The 25,894-nt window shown below is 38.9% G+C and overlaps 2 protein-coding genes across 4 annotated transcripts; one reads left to right on the top strand and one right to left on the bottom strand.

The window, feature by feature from the left end:
• Nucleotides 1-184: 184 nt before the first annotated feature.
• LOC141643264 (putative serine/threonine-protein kinase At1g54610) lies at nucleotides 185-7,243 on the bottom strand. 3 transcript variants are annotated; one of them, XM_074452343.1, is made up of 9 exons: nucleotides 7,147-7,243; nucleotides 5,445-6,043; nucleotides 4,541-4,825; nucleotides 4,006-4,323; nucleotides 3,233-3,460; nucleotides 2,311-2,411; nucleotides 1,670-1,778; nucleotides 998-1,294; nucleotides 185-606 (listed from the first exon to the last, which is right to left on the bottom strand). In XM_074452343.1, exons 1-9 carry the CDS (start codon nucleotides 7,163-7,165, stop codon nucleotides 403-405), a joined length of 2,160 nt encoding a protein of 719 aa, XP_074308444.1. In that variant the 5' UTR covers nucleotides 7,166-7,243; the 3' UTR covers nucleotides 185-402. The 3 variants fall into 3 exon arrangements, with proteins under 3 accessions (XP_074308444.1, XP_074308442.1, XP_074308443.1); XM_074452341.1 differs by having other exon boundaries at nucleotides 5,445-6,133; nucleotides 7,147-7,237; XM_074452342.1 differs by lacking the exon at nucleotides 7,147-7,243 and having other exon boundaries at nucleotides 5,445-6,150.
• Nucleotides 7,244-9,213: 1,970 nt separating this feature from the next.
• Nucleotides 9,214-11,432, top strand: LOC141641568 (uncharacterized). The gene is made up of 4 exons (XM_074450225.1): nucleotides 9,214-9,775; nucleotides 9,879-10,066; nucleotides 10,151-10,421; nucleotides 10,549-11,432. Exons 1-4 carry the CDS (start codon nucleotides 9,214-9,216, stop codon nucleotides 11,430-11,432), a joined length of 1,905 nt encoding a protein of 634 aa, XP_074306326.1.
• The last annotated feature ends 14,462 nt before the right edge of the window (nucleotides 11,433-25,894 follow it).

Below are 25,894 nucleotides of genomic sequence, written 5' to 3'. Positions count from 1 at the left end.
AATTGCAGTGGTGATTTGGCGACTACGTCAGTTCCTGTTCTCAGAGTAACATTGAACTCTCTAATGTGCGCTGTACTAGTCAAATTTCCGCCTTCATGCGTAAGATGTACGTAGCTTCCTTTCTTGTAGTTTATGTACATCTTACACTATGAGCTGAAATATGCACACAGAAACAGTAAGAAAAAAAGGGCACAAGGGATGGTCGCACGAGATTTGATTAAAGGTACAGTTAAATACAAAAGAATTTGACACTCTACATTGTATGCATACATGGATAGGCTTCATTTACCGTTCACCTTCTCCCCGTCTCTTTTGCTGTACAAAAGTCTCTTGTCAAAATAAATATAATCTTTCCTTCAAAATTCATTTGAGCTACTTTGCGGGGTTTCATTTGATTATACACTACCAACCATTTCTTCCGTTGGAATTGAGCAACCGGTTCTGGCCATGTTCTTCGTCATTCTTACTCCTGGCCTTCTCCATGCGCGATTTTCTGACAGCCTGTTGGATTTGCCTTTCATGCTCTTTCAACATGTCTTCAAGGTTTCCTCCGGGAGGTACTAATGGTCCCGAGAAGTTAATCCTGTTTTTCCTTGGCATGTGGCCCTTTATAATCCAAAAAGGAAAAAAAAAAAACATCAGCCAAGATTACTCTGAGAAGTGATAATAAGCCTCGAGGAAGAAAAAACGATATAAAAATAACTTTTTATGCTGAATAGGACACAGATACATAGTAAAGCAGAGAGGTGTTTAAGAATGAGGCTTATAATCATTACTACATGCTTTAGAGACTCTCCTCTACTCTGTTGTCTTCCTTTTAGGCTCGTCTAGGAGAAATCTCAGCCTGATAAGGGCTGGGTATGAATTCCATACCCGTATCCTTGAATGGCGTGTTGGACACGGGTGTGACCCTTGAAATGAAGTTGGACTTGGAGCAACATAGCTGAATAGTGACACTAATACGAAAAGTTAAACCATTGTCTCAAAAATGACTTACATTGTCCTTGCCAATGTTCCAGTCATCCTGTCTGGACGACAAGTCTGCTCCTCCGTTAGTTAATCCATATTTTTGAGACCTTGAATCTGAACCATTTCTTGAAGCGCTTTGGGTCCGTCCAGTAGCCGGGAGGACATCATCATCTCTTGATGTTTTATTCCAAGATCCAACGGCAACTGGATGAACCATGGAGCTACTGTGAGAAACATCATTAGCTGAGTTCCTCCTGTGTGTCTCAACTGTAAAAGCAGTCATTGCATTCCCATGTACATTGTGATTCTTTGGGCCCTTTTTACCCTGAAATGTGAAATGTGAGGTTGCAGAAATCAACTTCAAAATGGAGCCATGAGACAAGATAGAAATTTTTGCAGTGGGTTGTTACTTAGACCTAACAAACGGGTCAATAGGCCGCCGGCTTCGGATCCAGTAATTTCAGGTCAGGTCTGTTTTGGTGAACTGATACCAGTTGTTTCGGATCAAAAGTTACAATTAGGGTTAGTTGGGTCATTTTGGGTCTGTTTGAGGCCGTGACTATGAAGTTATTGTTATTTTCTATGTAGATAAACTTAGGTTTGATTTAAATTAGTCATTCGAATGGTTTTGGATTAGGTCTACTTCAGGTTCATGTTGGATCAATTTGGTCAGGTCAAATTGCTAAGGTTAAGAGTTTACCTCCAAAGAGACATCATCGCCGTCCTCAGATACAGGGGTTGGGTTAGAATCTCTTGGAGCTCTTCTGACAGATTCAGGCCCTCGTCCTTTTACTGCCTCTGCCTTGTGCCTGGAGTCAGTTTATTTATATGTAACACAAGCTCAGATATTGTGCTAAGTAATAATACTCCTAGACAACTTTTCACCTTTGATCTTTCGATTATTTTAAGTAAATTATATCTTTCTTCTATGGACGGAGAAGTACTTGAAATCGATGCCTTATAATATAACTCGTATTTAATAAATCATCACAAACAGGTAATGGCATTAAGGAGCTCAGAGCCTCAGATAAGTTTGAATGTTCTGAAATTGATTTAATGTTCGACTAGGAGCAGGGCCTCTATATGAATGCTCACTCTTGATGTAGATGGTCCCGTTTCCCTACATATATTTATTAATGTATAAACACTAAAATATGAACAGCTCCATAATCTTCATGGTCATCCCTTTCGAAGAGCATTTTAATCCAAGATTATCAGATGAGCAGTTAATTTATAATCCATTAATTCATTACAGAAAATGATTTTCAGTATAAAGGTCAGATGGCAAGGTAAGGGAGACACACTATTTGATGTTTTGATTAACTAAAGGCTGGTACATACCTTTTCGCCTCTTCATCTCGAAGTTTTACATCAAATTCCTTGGAGGGAGCATACTTTGGCAAACTTGATGGGTCACAAGGAAGTGGGTGTGTCGTGAAGAACTGACAGCAAATGAGTCAGATAAAGAGGAGTAAGATATAGGATAAAAGAAACAAAAGGGTATCAGCGAAAAAAATAGCGTCACATTATAAACAAATGCACCGCGCTGAAGGCTGAACTTCTTTGGTGTCATATATACAGCAGCAATTTTAACTCGAAGTTTGGTAACTTATAAACTGTTTAAAGACAATTTTTACTTCTACCTTTTAAGCAAAACTAAAACGCAAGGGAAATTACAAGAATCAGGAGGTTATGTTGGTAGACAGGGATTGATTTTCATAATTTCATGCCTTGCAAGAATGATTTCCCTCACCTCCCCTGCCAGTAGGGCAATTGCCTCTTCTCAAAAAGATAAAATGGAAATTTACTCTGCGTTTAGAGATGGTTACCGAAGCAGATGTAAAGTACAACTGAGAGATCCACTGACATAATCTATTAGTTCGAAGAAATGCCAGAGCTTTCTCTTTTCCAACTAAAATACAGTCGTACACTTAAGATAGCAATACTGGTATAGAGCATTAGCCCATTGCCTTAAGAGCTCCTGGTTATGGTGAATATATATGAGTTGATTGCACAAAACCCTATCCTTGTTTTGACAGCACAATACTCCTTTCTTAGATGCCATGTACAGAAAACTGTCTAAAATTCCATTGAATGACTGCTACTTGTTAATATAAGAAGCACACACTAACTTACGACACACAGACATTTAAACAAGCCATATTCCTTTATTTTATCAAATTCCAAAGAAAAGTGGTCACTGGCTCCATTGAAAATGAAAATATGGGAGATGGAAATAATGAACTAAAATAATGGGGATTACCTCACTCCTTAAAGCACTAAAAGCAGACCCCCTTTTTTCTGGTTCTATGGAGAGAAGTGCATCAACAAGGGCCAAAGCAGAAGGTGGAAAATCTTTGAACGTCTCAGTGAAACGACGCTTGTAGGGTTGCTGGGGTTTGAAACTTATTGCATGAGGAAATTTTGTTTTCTTCCAATAAGGTTCAGAGGGTGAACCACAGAGCTTGAAAATTTTGTGCATTTGTTCCACCTGTAACAATTTCACAATGATCAGTACATCCAAATTCTAAACCAAAACGATTTGTAGACTAAATTTTAGGATAATATGTTGTAATTACTCTGTAAGTATTTTACCAAAAAAATTACTCCCTCCAACCAACTGTTTTCTTCCCATTTCAATAAAATACTCCTCACATATATGAGAAAAATGGGTAGAAAACAGTTGTTTGGAGGGAGTATTAATTTAATGTCAGTGTTTATTTAAAAATTTGAGTAATGAAGTTTAACTTTAATAATCGTTGCATAACAATGAACACAAATAATATTAGTTTCAGTCCATCAGTCACAAGACCAGACCAAACCTAAAATATAGGTTCAGTCAGGTCCATGAGTCCGTGACCATACTCTTTTAGGTTCCGTCTTCCGTCTATGAAATTTTAAAGTTTCGGTCTACGGTCCGGTCTGGCCTTGGACCGATACTGACCCCTCATCTGACTTGTACTGAGAGTTTTGAAGTCTGTCATGGCCACCTCAGAGGCTCAGATAAGAACATCAATAGGTTAAATCACAAATTACCTCAGTTCTTCCAGGCATGATCGGCTTCCCAGCAAATAGTTCAGCAACTATGCAACCCACACTCCACATATCTACAGCAACACCATAGTTAGTTGAGCCTAGCAAAAGCTCCGGGGCCCTATACCATAAAGTCACAACGCGACTAGTCAACGGTTGCTTTTGATCAGGCTTGAAGAAAGTTGCCAGGCCAAAATCTCCAATTTTCAGCACCCCGTCATTGTTGATTAGAAGGTTGGAGCCTTTAATGTCTCGGTGAAGAACTCCACGGCTGTGGCAATGTTCTAGCCCAGAGAGTAGCTGCTTCATGTAGCATTTTATCTGCAAGATTACCATAAACATACAAAAAAATGTCATAATATGAGCAGTTAAATCTTCATTGAACTTAGTAATATTTTTTCATTTTTTCATTTTTGATGTGAAGAGAGGCACAAGGGCCATTTATGTATCGACGGGTTCTAACTTCTGAACCCAGGTCACAAAATCATGAATAGATGTTGTTAGTTAAGGTAGATGTTATACTTTAGAGATACACTACCTGTGCTTCTGTAAATTTATGGCCAGGCGTTGCTAAAAGACCAGCTAGATCATGTTCCATGTACTCAAAAACAAGGTACAAGCTTCCTGACATCCTCGATGTGACTAGACCCTCAAGCTTCATGACATTTGGATGGTCCAGCTTACGTAGAATAAGTATTTCCCTGGCCATGAAGCGAACACTTTCTGGATCCATGTTTACAAATCGTACTTTCTTCATAGCGACAATTTTCCCGGTTTCACGATCGCGTGCCTTGTAGACAGTGCTGTAAGTTCCCTGGCCAATCTGCACATAGGTGGGAAAGATCAATACTCTCAAAAAACACAGCAAAAGATGTACCAGAGAAGAGTGTTCACTGTTGAAAGTAATTGGAAATAAATACAATGCTGAAATACTCAGCTCAAAAACATAAGCAATACACTAGCATTCAGTAGCTCACTGTCTTTTCTATGTTATGGGATTATGATTATCAAATCAAACAAGAGCAATGTAAGAGATGAACAAATAACATTTGCAAGTCAGAGAGTGTGACAATTACTCTAAAGATCATCAAATGCAGCTTTTTCCAATTCCAGTGGGTTTAACAGTCACTATCCTTTGGATTTGTTATATGACAGAATAAATCAATGGCTCAGAAAAAACCATAATGCTTCTTGTATAATGAAATGGCAGAGTGATATAACACAATTTTCATATTGTTTTTAAGAAAACACAGACGGGCTGTGATTTCATCCTGCAGACACCCTTATCAGAGCACAGGCAGACCGTTACGACACAGGTGATGTATTGTCATTGTTATATTGTCAAATGCAGTTGCATAAAGAAGTCAAAACAATCATAAAATATGAACAGAAACAAAAAAAAACTCAAAACCCCAAAGAGAAATGTGGAAAAAGCAACTGACTTTCTCCAACTTCTCAAAGGAATCAGTTCTTCTAGGCATCCACCCTTGGATTGCTTCACCAGCCACAGAACTCAACCAAGTTGGCCACCCTGCAGCACCTTGAACAGGACGTGATATGCTATTGACCCTACTCATTGGCTTTTGACCTCCATTAGCCCCTAAATCCAGGGTGGCACGCCTATGGTGAGACCCATTTGATAATGGTCTTTCCACAATGATGGTCTTACTATTTAGCCTTTGATGGTCATCCGTCTTTTTAGTAAGAGAAACCGAATGGCCATTTGCGGCCAAAGAACCAGAATGGCCATTTGCTGCCAAAGAACCTGAATGGCCATTTGCTGCTAAAGAACCCGAATGATGAACCTGCGACAGCGTCTTTGATGACACCCGGCTAGGACCCCGGCTAGACCCGTTTAATGAATCCGAATGGGTAGTGGTTCCTGAATGGACCCTCGACGGGTTCCTACTCCCCCTAAATGACCCATCACCAAATCCATCTTCTCTCTTTGATGGAGCAGTCAATTGCACAGAAGAGTTATTCAAATCTTTATTACTTTGACTTTGATCGACATATTCATTTGCTGCTGATGTCTTAGAGGCTGTTGAGCATATGCATCCCATAATGATTAATAACTGTCACCTTCTAACTACGCCACCTTTCTTCTACAAACAGGTTTTATGCAGCTCGTCTAATGATAGCAATAAATGAGACGCGTAAGCTACTACAAGGCCATTGTAGAACTAATAACCCAAAAACACCAGCTAAAATGAATTGCTTATTCCTAAATCTGAAAAAAACCCAGAATCTGAATGAACCAAATTGATCTTAATTGCTAAAATGTTAACAACATTAAAGTCAAACACAATGTAAATTATTAAGATGGTTAAAAAAGGATTATGAAAAACATTTCAACTACAACCCAGAACTGTTATCAAGGAAAAGAGAAGATTTCAAACTGAAATAAATGATTACAAATTTAAAACCCAAAAAAAAACTTTGTCAAATCATAAAAAGCTGGGAAATTCAGGGATTTTTGATCAAGAACTGTACTTTGTAATGTTGGGTTCATGCACAAAAAAATAATTAAATATTAAAAGAATATGAATAATTCAAAAGGAAGGCGGATAATCCTTAATTAAATGATTAAAGTAATGGTTAAACCCAGACCAGAAAATCCAACAAGTTTGTTAATGACAAATAGGACAAATTATAACAAGAAAACAATATAAAAACCCTGTTTTTACACAGTTTTGTTGAGAAGAGATTCTGGCCTAGGCTGGACCTTAACGGTTTAAAAAATCTAATCTAATAAACAATAACTGTCCGATGAATAAAATGATTTTTTACCATGGTTTTGCAACATAAGGAAGAAAGACAAATCCTAAAAGTAGGTTTTACTTCAATATTACGGTTGTTCCGTAATCTCTAGTAACATCGTTGTACAATATAAAAGTACAGTATTAAAACAACTTGTAATCATAATTATTGTATAAGATCGTCTTATGATATCTAATCTAGTTAAGGAAGATGGCCCCTGTTTTTTTCCATCTGGAATGTGAGTTATCTAGTCTAGGGAATCCAAAAATAGCGAGGATGCATGAATAATTTAACTGTAATTATTTAAAAATGAAGTGGAAATAAATAAACATACGCATAAGACCAGCTCAAAAGAATGGCGATATAGTCAACTATGAAACTTACAGTTACAATTGCACAACATACATCACTAGGACATGAGGAATCAACAATGATGATGGTGCTGCTGCATTACCTTCTTTTGTTCCCAGTTGTCTTCATATTTAATTTAATAATGTAAAAGAAACGCCACGTACACCTATCTGCCATTAAAAAACGCCATGGAGGATTTTAGATGATTATGGTCATTTGAACCTTTTTTTTTTTTTTTTTTTTTTTTTTTTTTTTTACATGGTACCCTTCAACTTTTCGACTTTCTACGTTGTATCCCTATACTTTTTAAAACATACATGGTACTCCTAATTGTTGTTATGATCACTAAGTGCACCCCTAAACTTTATTTTCCGTCAATTAAACTCAGTTTTAGGCATTAAGTAATGACTTGGACGTGTAACCAAATTTGTCATTTATTAACCCATGACATATTGACTCTATTAGGCTCAATAAAGGTTAGGGGTACACTTATTCATAATGACAACAATTAGGGGTACCATGTATGTTTTAAAAAAGGTAGGGGTACCATGTAGAAAGTCAAAAAATCGATGGGTACCATGTAGAATATCCCTTCTTTTTTTTACTATGTACCACAAAAAACATTTTTTTTCCAGCTGCCATATTTTTTTTCCATGTGCTTCCACGGCTGACAGTAGCCGGTGATTTTGGAAAATGCTCGTGTCCTCCGGAAGGACGTCCTCTTTACACTCAAAGGAGGAGGAACAAAATGAAAATAAGAGGGTTGATGCTCCTCCTTTGAGTGTAAGGAAGACACAAGTATTTCTCGGTGATTTTAACGACACTAGGTTGCTCAATGAACGTCACGTTGGCAACAGTAATATGGCTCAAAGATGCGAATAGTTTATTAATTGGCTTGAGAATTGTGAACTCATCGAACTGGAATTTTAAGGGGTACTCTAATTTTAGCCATGCTAGTATCCGTCATCTTCCAGCAATCCAATTGAGTTGGGTTGTTGAAAATATAAATGGGTCGATTTACGGTTGAGACAATTAACCTCTTTATGTAATTGGGTTGGGCTCGGGTTGAGAAGATATATATATATATATATATATATATATATATATATATATATATATATATATATATATATATATATATATATATATATATATATAATGACCAATTAAAATTGACAAGGACACGGACATGAACTCGATACGACACCACCTGTTTGCCGGCTTATTTGAAGTTCCTTAGTGTTATGGTGCAAACCCATGTCCCAAATCGGTGGGGGCTTGGCCCAAAGCGGACAATATCGTACTATTATGGTCAGTGGACACTGGCGCAGCAGAGGTGCAACACGAGATATTTCACGCTTCCGCACAACAAGTGATATCAGAGCCTAAGGTTCGACTTGGGCTACACACGAGGATGTATCAGCAGGTCTAAGACTTGAAGTTGTACACAATAAGGCATGGAACTCCAAGTTCAGGGTGAGTCTTTGAGCACCCGGTCTAGGGTTAAATGGATTAAAGGCGTCATAGGTCTTGTGGGAACAAAGAGCATTTGGTGTACTAGAACTGTTGATTAGGTGCACCCTTATCAGGTTGGGTGCCACAGGTTTGGTGGGTCCTTTCCAGGTTGGATGCCAGAGACCATTAGTGTTATAGGACTTCTGAAGTGGCGGATCCAGTCCAGGGTATATTGGATGCAGAGGATTTTCGATATGCATGTGTAGCAAATTCCCAAGAAGGGCATATGGACATGCAGGCTCAGGAGCATGTGGGGGGCACTCACTACTTGACCAGGCGGTGACATGTGGTGCAAGACATGGCTCGTGGTAGCATGGTGTGTCGGCTAAGGGGAGATTATCAAGACTTGTGATGTTTCGGGTGTCTAGAAGTTGGGGCTGTAGGTGTGGAAAATTCTCCGTAGAGATTAAGGCCCGAGTCAAAGATGATGGTCCTTGGTTTGAGGGGAGGATTGTTAGGGTGCAAACCCATGTCCCACGTCGGTAGAATAAAGATGGAAGATCATATGTATCTCGTCAAGAGTGATGAGAGAGAAAGTTAGAGAGAGAAAATTCCCTCTAAATTAGGTAGCTTTTTGATCAAACAATGGCTAGATCCAAAAAAATTCCAAAAAATCATCACAAAAATACGCAAAATTCTACTCAGAAAAACCAAAAACACGATGTTAATGGATTACAATCCATCAATAAGGGGAAATCTCACCATCGTCAGCTTCAATTCTCTTCTCAGGAGTTTGAATTTGACTTGGAGGAGATTTTAGTGGAAGAAGAGGTTCATGAGGACACTGCTGTTGAAGACATCATTGAGGATGCTCCGCTTGTTCAAGTTACGCAGGCAGACGTTGCTGGTGAGGTTAATTTATGGTCTACTTCTGTCTATTGCTTTGTTCTTGGAGCAAATCCTCCGAGCTCCGTTCTTACGGGGTTTGCTAAGAAGGTTTGGCAGGGACATGGGATTGATAAGATTTCGTTCTTACCCAACGATATCTTCCTTGTCCGGTTCAAAACTAAGGCTCAACAACAATTTGTTCTGAATAATGGGCATTTGTTGTTTGATAATAAACCTGTAATTGTGAACGAGTGGAAACCTGAGACTGAATTAATCAAGCATGGTGTTAAGAAAATACCAATTCGGATGAAGTTATTTGGTTTGGATGTTAAGTATTGGGGGCTTGAGAGTCTTAAGAAGTTGGTTGGGATTGTTGGAAAGTATATTAAGTGCGATGATTCCACTTTTCATAAACTTCTTAGGATTTGCTCGTATTATGGTTGAGGTTGAAATTGGTCAGCAATTCCCTAATGTCATCAAATTTCTAGATGAGAATGGCAAAACTCAAACTCTAAAGGTGAGGTATGACTGGTTGCCTCTCAGTTGTACTACCTGTAAGGGGATGGGTCATCTTGCTGAGCAGTGTAGAAAGGGGACTGAGAAGAAGGTGGTAAAGCGAGTGTGGAAACCAAAAGCAGTTGTGGCTCAGTAACAGAAACCAAAGAATTTGGCTGTCCAGAAACCACATGTGCAGGTTAGGCCTATACAGAAGGATCATATGCAGCAGGCAGTTCAATCAATTCCCACAGCTGAAGTGACTTTGACTCCTGTGTTGGTACAGAAGACACTTGTGATTGGAAGCTCTCTACCTAGACGTTTTATTACTAAACTCATGAGGACTGATAATGGAGATAGGAGGACATTTTCATATAATGGACTTTCTGTTATGGAATATTTGTCTCAGTCTTTACACAAGTCTAGGTTGGGTATATCTGGAAGTAGGAGGGTTGAGAAAGGGGAGTCTAGTAAGACCAACTCTAAATATGGATAAGATTAGGATGTGGAACATTAGAGGCATGAATCTCCCTAATAAGCAACATGAAATAAAGAGGTTCTTGTTTTAGAAAAACATAAGTTTGTTTGGACTTTTAGAAACAAAAATAAAGACTAAAAACTGGAATAAAGTAAGAATAAATTTGTGTGAAGATTGGGCTATTTGCACAAATACTAGTCTGCATAAGGGAGGGAGGATCTGGCATATTTGGGATCCAAACTCTTTTGATGTGGATATATGTGATGTTACTGTTCAGAGCATCCATGCAAAGGTTTATGATAAAAGTAGGAAAAAACTATTCTGGTTGACTGTGGTTTATGGTTTAAATCATGCTCATGAGAGAACTGAGTTATGGGATAGCCTGAGGGTTTATCACAGTAAGGTCTCTGGTCCTTGGCTGGTTGGTGGAGACTTTAATGCTGTCATGGCAAGGGATGAGAGGATTGGTGGTGCACCTGTCTCTAATGCTGAGATTCAACCTATGTTACAGGCTATACAGGACTGTAATCTTGTTGATCTTAGTGCTAGGGGCTCCTTCTTTACCTGGTCCAACAAACATGAGAATGATACAAAAGTTTATAGTAGAATTGATAGGGTGTTTAGTATTGCTGAGTGGACTGATATCTTTCCTGATGGATATGTCCATTTTCTCCCTGAAAGCACCTTTGATCACTATCCTTGCTTGATTCATCTGGAGGTGAAACATCAAAGGAGAGGGACCACTTTCAAATATTTCAATATGTGGTCAATGGCGCCTGGGTATTCTGATATTGTCAGGACTGGCTGGCAAAAAGAATGCCAGGGGACACCTATGTACAAGGTGGTCACTAAATTGAGAGGTCTGAAAGCTGCTTTGAAGAATCTCAACAAGGAGCAATTTGATAACATTGAAAATCTTACACACATGGCTGAAATAGCTTTGCAAAAATTTCAGGAATTGCTAATTTTGGATCCCCTGAATGAGCGGCTATGTCAAAATTAAAAGGAGTGTGCCAAGGAAGTGATTGACCTAAGAAAAGCAAGACATCAATTTCTCAGTCAGAAGGCCAAATGTGATTGGATGAAGTCTGGAGATGAGAATACCTCATACTTTCATGCTTCCATTAGAAGAAGAAGGTCCAAAAATAGAGTGTTTCAGATAAAGGATATGAATAATAATTTGTATTCAACTCCTGATGCTATCCAGGATGCTTTCAAAGATTATTATCAGAAGTTGTTGGGCACTTCTACTGCAGTGACTCCGGTTAACAAGAGACTGGTGCAAAAGGGACCCTATTTGAATGATAGACATTGTGCTATTCTAAATGCACCAGTCACTGTAGAGGAGGTTAAGTCTGCAATGTTTTGTATCCCAGGGACTAAAGCTCCTAGCCCTGATGGATATAGTAGCCAATTCTTTAAAGACAATTGGGATATTGTGGGTCAAGATGTGATTGCTGCTGTGCAGGGAGCTTATCATTCTGGGAAAGTGCTGAAACAAAGTAATAACACAATTATTACTTTAATTCCAAAAGTTGAGGTGCCTGAAACAATACTACAGTTTAGGCCAATTGTTTGCTGCAATACTGTTTATAAATGTTTATCCAAGGTGATTTGTGGTAGGTTGAACCAAGTTTTACCAGATATCATAAATCCTTCTCAAAGTGCCTTCATTAAAGGCAGGGATATTGTAGGCAATATCCTTATATGCCAAGATCTGGTTAAGCTATACAACAGGAAGAGTTGTTCTCCTCAAATGTTAATGAAGCTTGATTTGCAAAAAAGCATATGATTCTGTTGAATGGGCTTTTATGAAGGACATGCTGATTGCTACTGGCTTTCCTGAACACTTTTGTCATCTTCTAATGCAGTGCATTTCAACCCCTTCTTACTCCATCTCTTTGAATGGAGACATCTTTGGATTCTTTAAAGGCAAACGAGGACTCAGGCAGGGAGACCCATTATCTCCTCTCCTGTTCACTCTGTGCCTGGAATACTTAAGTAGAGTATTGAGGGTTATTCAGCAACATCCTGACTTTAAGTTTCATTCCCCGTGCAATAGGATTCAGCTGACACACTTATGTTTTGCTGATGACCTTATGTTGTTTTGTCATGGTGATAGAGCCTCTATTGACCTGCTCCTGAAAGCTTTTTCATATTTCTCCAAATCTACTGGTCTATCTATGAATAGAGGGAAATATAACTTCTATTGCAATGGTTTAGAAGGTAGCTTAATCAAGGAAATTGAGGATATCACTAGAATGCATAAAGGTTCAGTCCCTTTCAAATATTTGGGACTTAATGTTTATCTTAAATGATTATCAGTTTTGGATTGCCATTATTTAACTGAAAAGATTGTTGTAAGAATACGAAGTTTAGGGTCTAGGAAACTGCCATATGCTGGAAGGTTGGTGCTCATTCAGTCTGTGTTAAGCACTTTGCATAGTTATTGGGCCAGGATTTTTATCCTTACCAAGACTATCATTGGTAAGATTGAATCTATTTGTAGAGTTTACCTATGGCATAGGACTGATCAGAAGGAGAGTCCTGCTTTAGTGTCCTGGTCTCAGATTTGTCAACCCTGAAACATGGTGGTTTGGGACTTAGAGACCTGCATAGTTGGAACATTGCTGCCATAGGTAAATATGTGTGGTGGGTGGCTATGAAGACTGATCATCTTTGGGTTAAATGAGTTCATTCTGTTTATATAAAATAGTCTAGATGGAAGGATTATGAACCAGGTGCTGGGAGTAGTTAGGCTTGGAGGAAAATTTGCCAAGTCAAAAATATTTATAGAGATAATTTATTTGGTGCTAATCAGGTAGAGCATTATACTCTCAGGCAGGGCTACCAATGGCTTAAACCAGATGGTGATAAGGTCAGTTGGTATCCTTGGATGCTAAATAGCTGGATCATTCCAAGGCATACTTTTATGTATTGGCTGGTGGCTCAACACAAATTGCTTACCCATGATAGATTGATTAGAATGCATATCATTCAGGAGAACTGTTGCTTCTTATGTGGGCTTGAGGAGGAGACACATGAGCATCTTTTTTTTTGGATGCATTTACAGTCGGATGTGTCTGCAGTTAGTGACTGAATGGTGCCTATGCCCGTTGCCTGATAATGACTGTATCAAATGGTGGACTGAATGGAGACACCCCTCTGTTTGCAGGAAGAAAATTGTTGCAGTTATCTTGGCAAGCTTGATGGCCCAGATTTGGTTCTGTCGAAACATAAGCAGACTGGATGGACTGGTTTGGAGACCAAGAGTGTCATATAGCAAAGTCAAGCATGATGTATTGATGAGAATTGGACAGTGTGATATCAAAGCTAAAAATAGTAGAGTTCTTGATTGGGCTAGTTACTTAACTACTCATTAGTGATGTAGTTAGGTTATTTTGTTGATCAAATATGTAAGGTTGTATGGGGCATTTTATCAAGTTTCTAATGATAAGCTTACCTTTTTCCCAAAAAAAAAGATGGAAGATCATTTATATAAATATAATAGTACGAAGCCTTTTGGGAAGGGGCCCAAGAGTAAATCTGTGAGGGCTTGGCACAAAGCGGTTAATATCGTATTATGGTCAGTGGACACCGGCGCAACAGAGGCCCAACACGAGATATTTCACGCTTCCGCACAATACTTAGAATGCGCATGACTGCATGACATCATTTAAAATCGTTGAGTTACCAAGTTAGTATTTTATGGCAACGTTGAACCGTTGGTTTACATTACCATGGTCTGATAATATAAAACTACTAAATTTAACAAAAAGTCAAACCATGCTGAAAATGAAAGCAAACAAAATTTCGGGAGTTGGTTTAAATGAGGAGTGATTACTCATTAGTTCCCCTCACAAAAACGCAACAAAAATGTTGGCATTTGGTATTGACTATATCAGTTGTATAACATTCACAAATATAATTGGATTGTAGAGTTATTATTCTTATAATTTCGCGCGTCATCGGTTTTTAACAAAAATAGTCTTTGACTATTTATAATTAAGACAACTTGTCCTTAAAAGCTTCAAGCAAAATATATAATACGACACATAATTTGATAAATTTGTGAAAACTTCTTTGTAAATAATGTCCTTCGTTTGGCCTTGATACATTTGGTCTATATCACGATGAGAACCTTAATCCCTTGGATGACGTTGTTCTTGACGCTTCTACGTAAAGGTGGTCATTATTAAAAACTGGTTTCAGCACATAAATTCCAACATGATTAAGTGATTGTCCCTCACTCTTGTTTATTGTCTAGCGTAGCATAGCCTCAATGTATATTGTCTCCGCTTAAGAACGAAAGGAATCTTTGTATCCGAGAAAGTCATTCCTATGCTCGGTTCTGTACCTTTTGCCAACTTTAGAACCCGTAATTATCCTCCTTTGTATTTCGATTTTTCCAAGGCGACTGATAATAAGACAATGTCTATTTAGATAGTCCTCTTACGGAGTTGATGTTGCTCAACAACATAACCGACATACCACACTTGGTAGAACACAACATATGAGTTATGTTAAAAAATTCATCATGTATACTTCATTCCCTTCTTAATAAACAATTTTCTCATTGCTTTTCAAGGGTAAAAATTATAACTTTCACCATTAATACGTCAAAAAACATGGTCAATCTAATGTATTGACGACTCTGCAAAAGCAATACATACGTAGGATCATTGCGAAGAGGATGGCGTACATTTAGTGTGAAATTCCTAAAAAATAATGAATTTTCCTCCCAAAGTCTAACGAGACTAAAATACTCTACAAATCTCGAATAATAGGAAAAAAACCGACTACTAAAAGCAAGGATGTCATACGAGCAAGGGGACAGGACGAATGTAGGCTTTCTCATACCCATATTAATTAGAAAAATTACATACCCTTAGTTGTCACAAGTAAAAAATTTCAAAACCATAGATCAACTTGTGTAGATCTTAAAATAGTTTGTTCAATATAATATTATATTCTCGCTTATTCTATAGTTTTCAAATATTTCTGATATTTTATTTACCGATGTCTAGCTAACACCCATGGTAGACATGATTTAAAATTCAGTTTGAGTCTGAAACTTTATTTATATTCGCTACATCCCAGATAAAAGAGATATAATTGGACAATTGTGATAGATTTTCCTTTTGATCAAATTTATTTTTTCTTATTATAGAGTTAACAATTTTCTTATATGGAACGCTGTTTATTTTGAACCAATTTATTCTATTTCTCATGATTATGATATATACGTGCTTTGTCTTACAATGTCTCATTGCTAATATTTATTCTAAACCAATAGCTAAAAGTTTATAAAATTAAAAATGGAACATGAGATTAACTCCTAACAATAGGTTGTAGTAAACATGGGCCAAAACAATTATCAAAAAGAAATTAATTTGATATTATGAAGGTTAAGAGATCATGAAATTAAAAATCTCATATTTAGGCTCTGTTTTGAAAAAAAATAAGCTTAAATTTATCTGACAAAAAATTCATTTATTTTTTTGTTGTAAGTATTTGGTGGATAAATTATTTACCAAAATAAGAGAAGCATGTGAGAAATAAGCTACCTATTTTTTTTAGTACGTCAATTTATAATACTGTATTAAATATGGAGTACTTAACTAGGTCCTTTTATGTCATATTATCAAAAAAAGCTATCTTTCGGTTAGTTTAAAAAGCAGTTTTTATTTAAACGGTTAACTGATCGGTTCCGAATTTTCAGTTATCTTCTAAGCTCGTTTTTTAGGTTTCGATTAATTTTTATAATGAAATATGTGATATAGTATATGAATAATGTGGATTGACATTAACATACCATATAATTAGTTACATAGTGTACTTTGAGTGTGTAGTACCTACTATTTCATAATGGTTAGATTACTTGGATATATACTGGTGGTATATATGGAATTTTATAGTAGATGAAATTAGGTGATACTACTAATGCGCGAGTTTAGAACCGATCATCAATTTATCATATGAGTAATACTATGAGTTGTTCCATTGTTACACAAAAGCTTTGAATTGTTTAAACCACCAAATTCTACTTCATTTTTTCTCGGTTTCATTCCCCCATCTAATGATCTCCACATTCTTATAGAAAGTAAATTAGTTAAACAAAAATAGTAATATATATATGTTGAGTAACATCCAACACAAGACTTAATGGTAAGTGTTACATGTATTAATGAAGTATATGTAACATTGTGTAATGTTAAATGAATATTAATTCATTTGTTAACATTACGTAAAGAATGTAAAAAAAAAACATATGAATTGTGCTAATTCATGTGTTGGTAACGTGAGGTGACTTTATGTAGTAAAATGTAACGTCACTTTCACATAGCTATATAAAGGATGACAAATCCTTTGGAAAAGTATCTCACAAAATGTAATCAAATAAGGTGACTTAGCTTGGTAGAGAGCAAGTCGGGGTTTGAGGGTGAGAGGCAGTATAACAGGTGTTTTTATACAATAGTTTAGGAGGTTACTCTAGGGGTAATATTGGTGGCATTTACTAATATTACTGGAGGGCTAGAGGTTGTTATCTTATATTATTGTGGGTTTCGAATTAGTATTTAATTCGAGACGGTTACGTTGTACTGGTGCTATTTTTATAGTGGATTCTAGTCGTTTTGGCTAGTGGGTTTTACTTCCGGTTTGGAAGGTTTTGCCCTGGGTTTGACCCTAAATATTGTCTCATCTTAATATTACTTATATTTATTTACTTTATGGTTTACTTGTCGATTGGTTGATTCCGTTGCGCGTGGGAGATTGGCGCTAATTTCCCAACAGTGGTATCAGAGCCACTGGGCTCGGTCTGGTGGCTGGTTTAATTGGCAAGGATGTCAAATATGGGGTCTCAATTTGCAGTACCAAAATTTGATGGTAAAAGTAGTTTCACCCTTTGGCAGAGAAGGATGAAGGATCTCCTGATACATCTTGGCTTGGCTAGAGCCTTGAAAGGAGATGATGGTAAGCCGGAGAAGATGAGTGATGACAACTGGGAAGAGGTTTGCACCAAATGTGCAAGTACTATTAGGTTGTGCATCTCGGATTCAGTCATCAACTGTGTACTTGATGACGACTCTCCATCTGTGATATGGGAAAAGTTGGAGAAGCTCTACATGGCGAAGAGTTTGACCAACAAGTTGTTTTTGAAGCGACGGTTATATCGGTTAAGGATGGACGGGGATGAAAATTTAATTGGGCATGTAAATGTATTCAATGGACTGTTAGACGAGTTAAAGAAGATCGAGGTGAAGCTTGAGGAGGAAGATAAGGCGTTACTACTCCTCAATTTTCTCCCGGACACATATGAGACTTATGTGGATACTATTTTGTGCGGTAAAGACACTATCACGGTGGAGCAAGCACAAACAGCTTTATTGTCCTTTGATGCGAGGAAGAAGGATAAGGCTGGGATGCGGAGCGACAGTACGGATACAGTTGTAGTTGCTCGGGATGGGAGAGGTCGATCGTTTAACAGGGAGGATGGATCGAAGCATGGCAGGTCTCGGTCCAGGAACACTTCTGGGAATAATGATGTGAAGTGTTTCAAGTGTGGTGACCTTGGGCATATTAGGCGGTTCTATCCTAAGAAATGAGGGAATGAAGAAAACAAGGGCGACACCAACTTGGTTGCCGGAGAAGGAAGTAGTAGTTGTTTCCTTACCGATGGTAGTGACATATTTGCGGTCACGGATGTGAACGACGTGTCTTCCAAGGAAGAATGGATATTAGATTCTGGTTGTGTCAACCACATTTGCACCCGGAAGGATAGTTTTGATGAGCTCCAAGAAGGCGTGACTAGGAAATTGAGTTTGGCTGATAACTCAATAGTTGATGTCATGGGTGTTGGGGTGGTCAAAATCAAAATGTCAAATGGGGTGGTGCACACTTTGGACAAGATTGCTTATGTTCCAAAGTTGCGGCAGAATTTAATTTCACTTAGTCAACTGGACTCCGAAGGTTATAGGTGTAAAGCTCATAGGGGAGTAATAAAAGTTATTAAGGGTTCAATGGTCCTCATGAAGGGGGAGTTACGTCGTGGTTTATACCGTCTGGATGCAGTAAAAACCTCAAAGGATAGCTGGAAACGAAAAAGTCGTGCACGTGTTTTGTTCGCGGAAGAGGCGACGAAGGTAGGTTGTTTTCAGGTTACAGACGGGCGCAAAGGTAAAATTCCTGTTGGTAGAAAGGTGGAGAGCAAGAGGTTTCTTTCCGGAGTCAAGTAACGTCATTAACTGGGTTTAGGCTGTACACGGTGCATTGGCCGTGATATTGAGTTAGAGGTGGGGACCAGATACTAACTCGGGTGTGCAGCTGGTAATTTCAAAAGGTCAATGGTTGATTCCTCGTGGTGATCTCTTGTGTTGGAGGGGGAGATTTGTTGAGTAACATCCAACACAAGACTTAATGGTAAGTGTTACATGTATTAATGAAGTATATGTAACATTGTGTAATTTTAAATGAATATTAATTCATTTGTTAACATTACGTAAAGAATGTAAAAAAAAACATATGAATTGTGCTAATTCATGTGTTGGTAACGTGAGGTGACTTTATGTAGTAAAATGTAACGTCACTTTCACATAGCTATATAAAGGATGACAAATCCTTTGGAAAAGTATCTCACAAAATGTAATCAAACAAGATGACTTAGCTTGGTAGAGAGCAAGTCGGGGTTTGAGGGTGAGAGGCAGTATAACGGGTGTTTTTATACAATAGTTTAGGAGGTTACTCTAGGAGTAATATTGGTGGCATTTACTAATATTACTGGAGGGCTAGAGGTTGTTATCTTATATTATTGTGGGTTTCGAATTAGTATTTAATTCGAGACGGTTACGTTGTACTGGTGCTATTTTTATAGTGGATTCTAGTCGTTTTGGCTAGTGGGTTTTACTTCCGGTTTGGAAGGTTTTGCCCTGGGTTTGACCCTAAATACTGTCTCATCTTAATATTGCTTATATTTATTTACTTTTATGGTTTACTTGTCGATTGGTTGCTTCCGTTGCGAGTGGGAGATTGGCGCTAATTTCCCAACAGTAGATTAGTGAAATGTTTTATGTATTTATAACTTGAATGTATATGGAGGCATTTACGTTTATGATTTCTATGCACACACTCCAATGATTACTTAGTGATTACATTTTGATGAAATCGTAATTTATACTTCGTGTAATTACGTAAGATTACACTACATCATCTTAACATAACACTTTAATAAATAAATTCATTTTTTTATCCGCCAACTTCTTGAATTTTGATGCGAGATTACAAACTAAAAACTAAAAAGGTATGAGACCATAAGTGGGGGAAAATAAATGCGATAACTTGAACTATTATGAATTTCTATTATCTATTTGATAATTTTAATCTACTTATATTAGGATAATTTTATTAAAATTTGTTTTAAATACTAAGATATCTACTTTTATTAATATAATTTTATTAAAATTTGTTTTAAATACTAAGATATCTACTTTTATTAGGATAATTTTATTCATTTAAGTTTTTTCGAAATCTACCCTTATTAAGATTTCTTAAAAAGTTGGATTCTCTAATATCGCTTGAAAAATTCCTGCTTTATATATAAACTAGATTTAATGCCCGTGCGATGCACGAGCCTATAAATAATGTCCTCTCGCTTAAGTTTTCGTTGAGACTGACAATAAAATTAATAAAAAAAAATTGATTAGTGAGGTTTTTTTTATTAAAATCATACTTTAAACTATAAGAATTTATATTTTCAGTCAAAGTCAAATCAATAAAGCTAACTTTAATTTAGTTTAACTTAATTAAACTTGAATTAACTTGAAAAAATTCTAATTTCTATTCTATCAATAATACTAATATCTTTCTCTCAGAAAAAATAATACTAATATCTTACCAATTTTATTATTATTTATTTAGTGAAATAGTGTGCATGAGAGTTTGTCCCATCATTTATTTTGAGAAAGACAAAATAATAAAAAGATAAAAAGATATTAAGTACGAATTAATAATTAATTGCATACATCCTCTAATCACCGTCGTAATCACATGCATGCACTGCCGCACTGGTGCACAGTAACCGTTTTGTTTACAACAACGATCATCACCAAATTAGATATGTCTTCAACCACGAATATTTTCTCGCAAAACTTGTATATATATGGTCTACTGTCGTTGTCTTGCACATAGGACTATATTATTATAATTACGAAGTATATCGTAAACTAACTCAGAAAAAATTGAAACATAAAATCAAAAGTCTACATCTATTAGGACATTGTCTAAATAGACTACAACTCAATCAAAAAAATTATGTCGTTAACTAAACAAAAATAAATCAATTGAATCGTAAACTACACTTACTTTTATAGATAAGTTATCCAATAGCAAGTCTACCGTTCTCTATCTATCAACTCGGTTCAAGTAATCATGAATTCTTGCTCTGTCAAACATGGAGACTAATCAGGGTATTGGTAAACATGGAGGCAATGAAATTATATTCACACTAATTATGTTTGCCTAGTGTTAATCTCATAAAATGATACGTAGCATGGTAGATTTTTTAAATTATCTTGATTAATTTTTTAATTAATTTTAGGTAGTTTGTAAGAGTTGAAGTCCCTAATATCACTTGAAAGAGTCTATAAAAATTGGAAGCTCGCCATCCCTTGAAAAATCGGAGTTTGTTCAATTAAATTGAATTTATATAATAGACTAATAATCTTTCAGAAAACATCACACTTTTTTAACTATTAATGTAAAAAAACTTACAATTTTGTGAGGAATTTGTCGAAGTTTTCAGAGTGGAGAATTCCATGTCCACAATTATCACTCTAATCAAATTTAGTAGATGATATTATCTTCTAATGAAATAATCCCTTCCCTTTCAATGATCTTTAACTTTTATTTTCCGCAAAAAATAAGAATTAGAATAACTTGGTTTTATTTGTTACTCCCTTTTCAATGACAAAAATACTTGTGTAAAACGGTTTTATATAAATTTGTCATAAAATATGATCTTTTAGTAACCACTTAATTTTCTCCATTAATAGGGTTGTATTTAGATCTGTTTTACAATTGTATTAGTGAAAATTGTCTTGGATAAGACTTACTCTTTATCAAAGAGTTTTTTATAATAAAAATTTACTATGCAAATAGTATAACCCATAATAAAAATTTACTATGCAAATAGTATACCGTGAAATATTAGACGTAGTAGTTTACAGTGTAATTGATTCCATGTGAAGTTTTAAAAAAATCGACCTCTAGAAAAGTAAATGAGATAAACAAAAATATGTGTAGGAAACAAAGACTTGTGCCTACTACTTATCATATACTTCTATTTCGTTATGTCGGTATAAACATCTTGTCTTGTTAGTTGTTATCCTATTTCACTCCCATAATAATTATCTGGAGTCCTAATTAAACTTTCAATAGTAGTTGTTTTAAAATTTAAGCCTAAACATCTCTTAAAAGTGTTAATAGTAGTATTCTTTTTTGTAACATTTAATCTAAGTTGAATTCTTTCCCATCGTGTATATTTTTGTTTCGGGTGTAATTCCAGAGCAGATATTTGTTACCACTCGTGGCTCGTAGAATGATGTCTTTGCTTGACTTCCTTTCGGTCTCTCCTGAAACAATGAACAAACTGAGGGCTCGGCTTTGGCCGAGCGTACTCACTCCGACGCTCAAGTCAGTAAACTTAAAGTGATTAAGTTGTGTGTTACTTAGCGCAATATATTGTAGAGAGATAAGGAAGATAATACCAGTTTATGTGTGATATTTAGATGAATTGTGGGATCCTTTCCTCAATGAGGGTTGAGGAGTATTTATAGACTTTCACCTTTTGTCACGTAGTGGCCAAGTGGCCAAGTGGCTAGCAGGTGGAAAGACTGTCTTGCCCTCGGCCGAGGGACCCATGGTAGGCCGGCCGAGGGGTCTTGGATATGAGTACGCGGATGTGTGCCCCGGCTGGCTAGTTGCCTGGCCGAGACCCAAGTGACAGGCCGACAGGTGGCGTCGGCTAGGCTGTCCAAGGCGTTGACTTGCTTTGGATATCTTTGACCTTGCTCAATATGTTGACTCGGTCAGCGGGTGCAGAATATGCCCCATCAATTTGCCCCCAGCGTAGTCTATGTCGTGGTATGGGCTCCGATGTGTGTTGAGCGTATATTCTGCGATTGGAAAAATTTCTTCATCGGCGAGCTTCTTCGTCGGCTTGGTCATGTTGAGGCCGTACCAGATATATCCCCCCTCCACATGGATGTGTAAAGGGCATCCGATGTGGAAAAGAAAGTGACGTTGGCCGAGACCAGGGTTGAGAGTGCCGGTTGTTTTTGATTGCCCCCGGCCGGTGCTACCTAGCTTGGTTGATCATGTGGCCGGCGGAGAACAGATACTTGGGAACTTGTTGAGGAAGCTGAATAGGCAAAGAGATATGAAGGGGCGTGTTGAAGACGCTTGGTCACTGTTGCGTTGATTGACGTTCAACTGTTGCAACGATTGACATTCCATGGTTGCATGTCCGACACGTGTCTGTTCGCTGATTGGCTGACGTTTCATGGGCTGTGCCCTGATTGGTCTTCCTCATGGGCTTTCCTCTATAAATAGGGCAGTTAGTCCCTGAAATTGGCCACCAATTTCATTTTCTCAAAAATTTTCTTCTCTCTAAACTTTCAAGGGCTTCTTTCTCTTCTAATCTTCATAGTCGTCACTTCGGCTAGTGCTTTTCTTCAAGGTAAACAAACAAGTTTTTCTCAATCTCTTATTTGTTAAGTAATTTTTTGTTGTGAACATGTCTTCTGCTGATGCCGGACCTAGTAACCCTGCGACGGGGGGTTCCCCGTTGCGTTTTGATGAAGAGGGGGCGCTTGCCGCCGTCCCGATAAGATCCGGGGGTCCCAGGTCTCCTTCTCCGGAGGTTGATCCGCAAATTTTGGAGGATTGGGTGGATGATGACGAAGCTGGTGATGACGTTGATGATGACGGTGAGGAAAGGGCTCTTTCTGATGGGGGGAGGCAGCGTATCCTGGATCACGGCGAGGCCTGTACGACTGGTATTGATCGTGCATGGACTGATAAATTCGCCAGTTGTTCCGGTGAAACTCTTTTCGAGGGTCATTATCCTTCGTTGAGGGGTACAAAATTGTTATCCCCGAGGAGGGTCAAGTGGTCTGTTGCCCTCCCCCGGGCCATATCGGCGTATATATCAGGCACCTGGAGTATGGGCTCCGGTTTCTTTTGAACGAATACGTTGCGGCCATCATCAAAGCTATGAACGTCGCGGTGGCTCAACTGCATCCGTTGGCCATTAGGACGATAGTCGGCTTCGTGTGACTTTGTCTTTTTAAGGGGGAGGCCCCAACAGTGAACTTATTCCGCCGGCTTCACTCCCTTCGGCCGTCGATCTCTGGTAAGGTGGGGTGGTACAGCGTGCAAACGGAGCCGGGCTATGTTTCTGTGTCCAAGATTACTTCTTGTAAGGACTGGAAGCGGCGGTAGGTGTACGTCCAAGTGCCGGAGGACTACCCATTGCCTCGGTCTTTCCAGAGCCTTGTTAACCTGCGGTGTGAGAACCGGGGAGAATATGAGAAGTATATCTCCCGGGGTAAGCTTAAGATGGACGCTTCGAAGGTCTATCTTCACGCGGATGAGGAGCGGGCGATGCAGCTATTTGATGCTGAGAAGGGATGGTTACCCCCGACTCAGATTATTCTTCAGGATGAGCTGCTTTGCCGCGTCGGCCTCATACCGGCCCTCAACCAGGGTGAGTAGGGTCGGTGTGAGGCCCATCTTTGCCTGTTATGCTCCTGTTTTTTAGAGCTTTGTTTTACTTCTTTTATTTAACTCTTGTCTGGTTTCTTGCAGACCGGTTTGGCCAGCATTTGTCCGAGGAGGTCTTGAAGAAGTTGGGGCTTGATAAGGACAGGAAGGTCGTTCAGCGGCGTCCTAAGGCTGACTCTCGTGATCGTAGACTGGCTCCCAACGAACTCATGGACCAGCAACTGAAGGCATTGGATCCGGTGGCGGCTCAGGCGCGGGTTCTCGGAGGCGTGCCAAAGAGAAAACCAAAGGCAGCGTCCAGGTCGGCGACGGCGTCGATCCCAACTCCCTCTTCGATCCCGGCGGTCCAGACGGAGCCGGTGGATCTCATCGATATTACCGATGATGTGGTAACTGTTGCAAAGGGCCTCCTCTTCCCAAGAAGAGAAAAGAGCCGCTGCCTGCTTCCACCGTTGCCGGGGAAAAGGATGACTCGGCCGGCCCTCCATTTAAGAGGACCCAGACTGGTACGGATCTAACTTGTGGTTCAGACTTAGCTGGTTCGTTAGACATTCCCGATGACAGACTCTCTGATGTGTCAATGAATATTGACATGGATGCTCTGTGTAAATTTTTTGTAGATCCGCCGTCGGCAGTCGCCGTTCTCACTGAGCGGCAACTAGAGAAGCGGCCTGAGAAGGCGGGTGATAGAAGCGCCACCGCCGATTCCTTACTTCAGCAGATTCCCCCCATCGAGCTTGTGGCGGAGGGCACGAGAATATATAAGAGGCTGGCGAAGTGGACTCAATTGGCCGGCTCCCATATTCTGGAGCAAGAAAAGGTCATGGCTCAAGCTGGGCCATTGATCGAACGGCTCAAGCTTGATCTTTCCGCTGCGAAGGGGGAAGCCGGGAAGGCTAAGCTGGACCTCCTTGCTGCACGAAAGCTTGAGGAGGAAGTTGAGAAGCTGCTCTTGGCCGAGAGGGACAAAGTTGAGGCTGCTGATGCCGCCGTTGCCAAGCTTCTGGAGGAGCGGGACAGGTATAAGGGCGGTTATGACGTCGTGGTTGCCAAGAGGGACGAATGGAAAAATCTGTATTCGGCTCAGTCGGAGGCGCATAGGGGCACAAGGGCTATCCTTGCCCAAAGGGAGAAAGATATCGAGATGCTCCAAACTGAGGTCATCCCTAACATGTGCGCCCAATTTCGGGACCAGGCCGAAGAAGCGACCAGGGAAGCCATCAAGAAGCTCCTGGATGAGATGGCCGATGCTGCGGAGAAAGCAGCTGCAAAGAAGGCGGAGGCGGCGAAGGCTGCTCAGATAGCTGAGGCCAAGGCGGCCTACGATGCAAAGGTGAAGGAGGCAAAAGAGGAGGCTGAGAGGCTAAAGGCAGCTGAAACTGAAGCTGCCCAGTCACCTTCTGGGTCACCCACCAAAAATGATGCTGCTGATGTCGCCGCTGACGAGCAGCAATAGGCATAGGGAGACGGGCGGTCGTCACCAGGTTCCCCCGGCATCTCGGATAGCTTTAGCTGTTCGGGGGCCAACTATTGAGCCTTTCCTCCCTGCCATCTTTTGGCGCTTCAAATGATATGCTTGTAACCTTTTGCTTTTCCTTTCCTTGTTTTTTTTTTTTGTAAAAGTTTGGTAGGTTGTGTTTTGGCTTATCCCTATGGGGACGGCCGTCGTCTGTATTCTCCTTAGTT

The sequence above is a fragment of the Silene latifolia genome, chromosome 2 (assembly GCF_048544455.1).
Source record: "Silene latifolia isolate original U9 population chromosome 2, ASM4854445v1, whole genome shotgun sequence".
Taxonomy (NCBI): Eukaryota; Viridiplantae; Streptophyta; class Magnoliopsida; order Caryophyllales; family Caryophyllaceae; genus Silene; species Silene latifolia.
The sequence above is the reverse complement of the archived record's forward strand: the minus strand, read 5'-3'. Positions and strand labels throughout refer to the sequence as shown.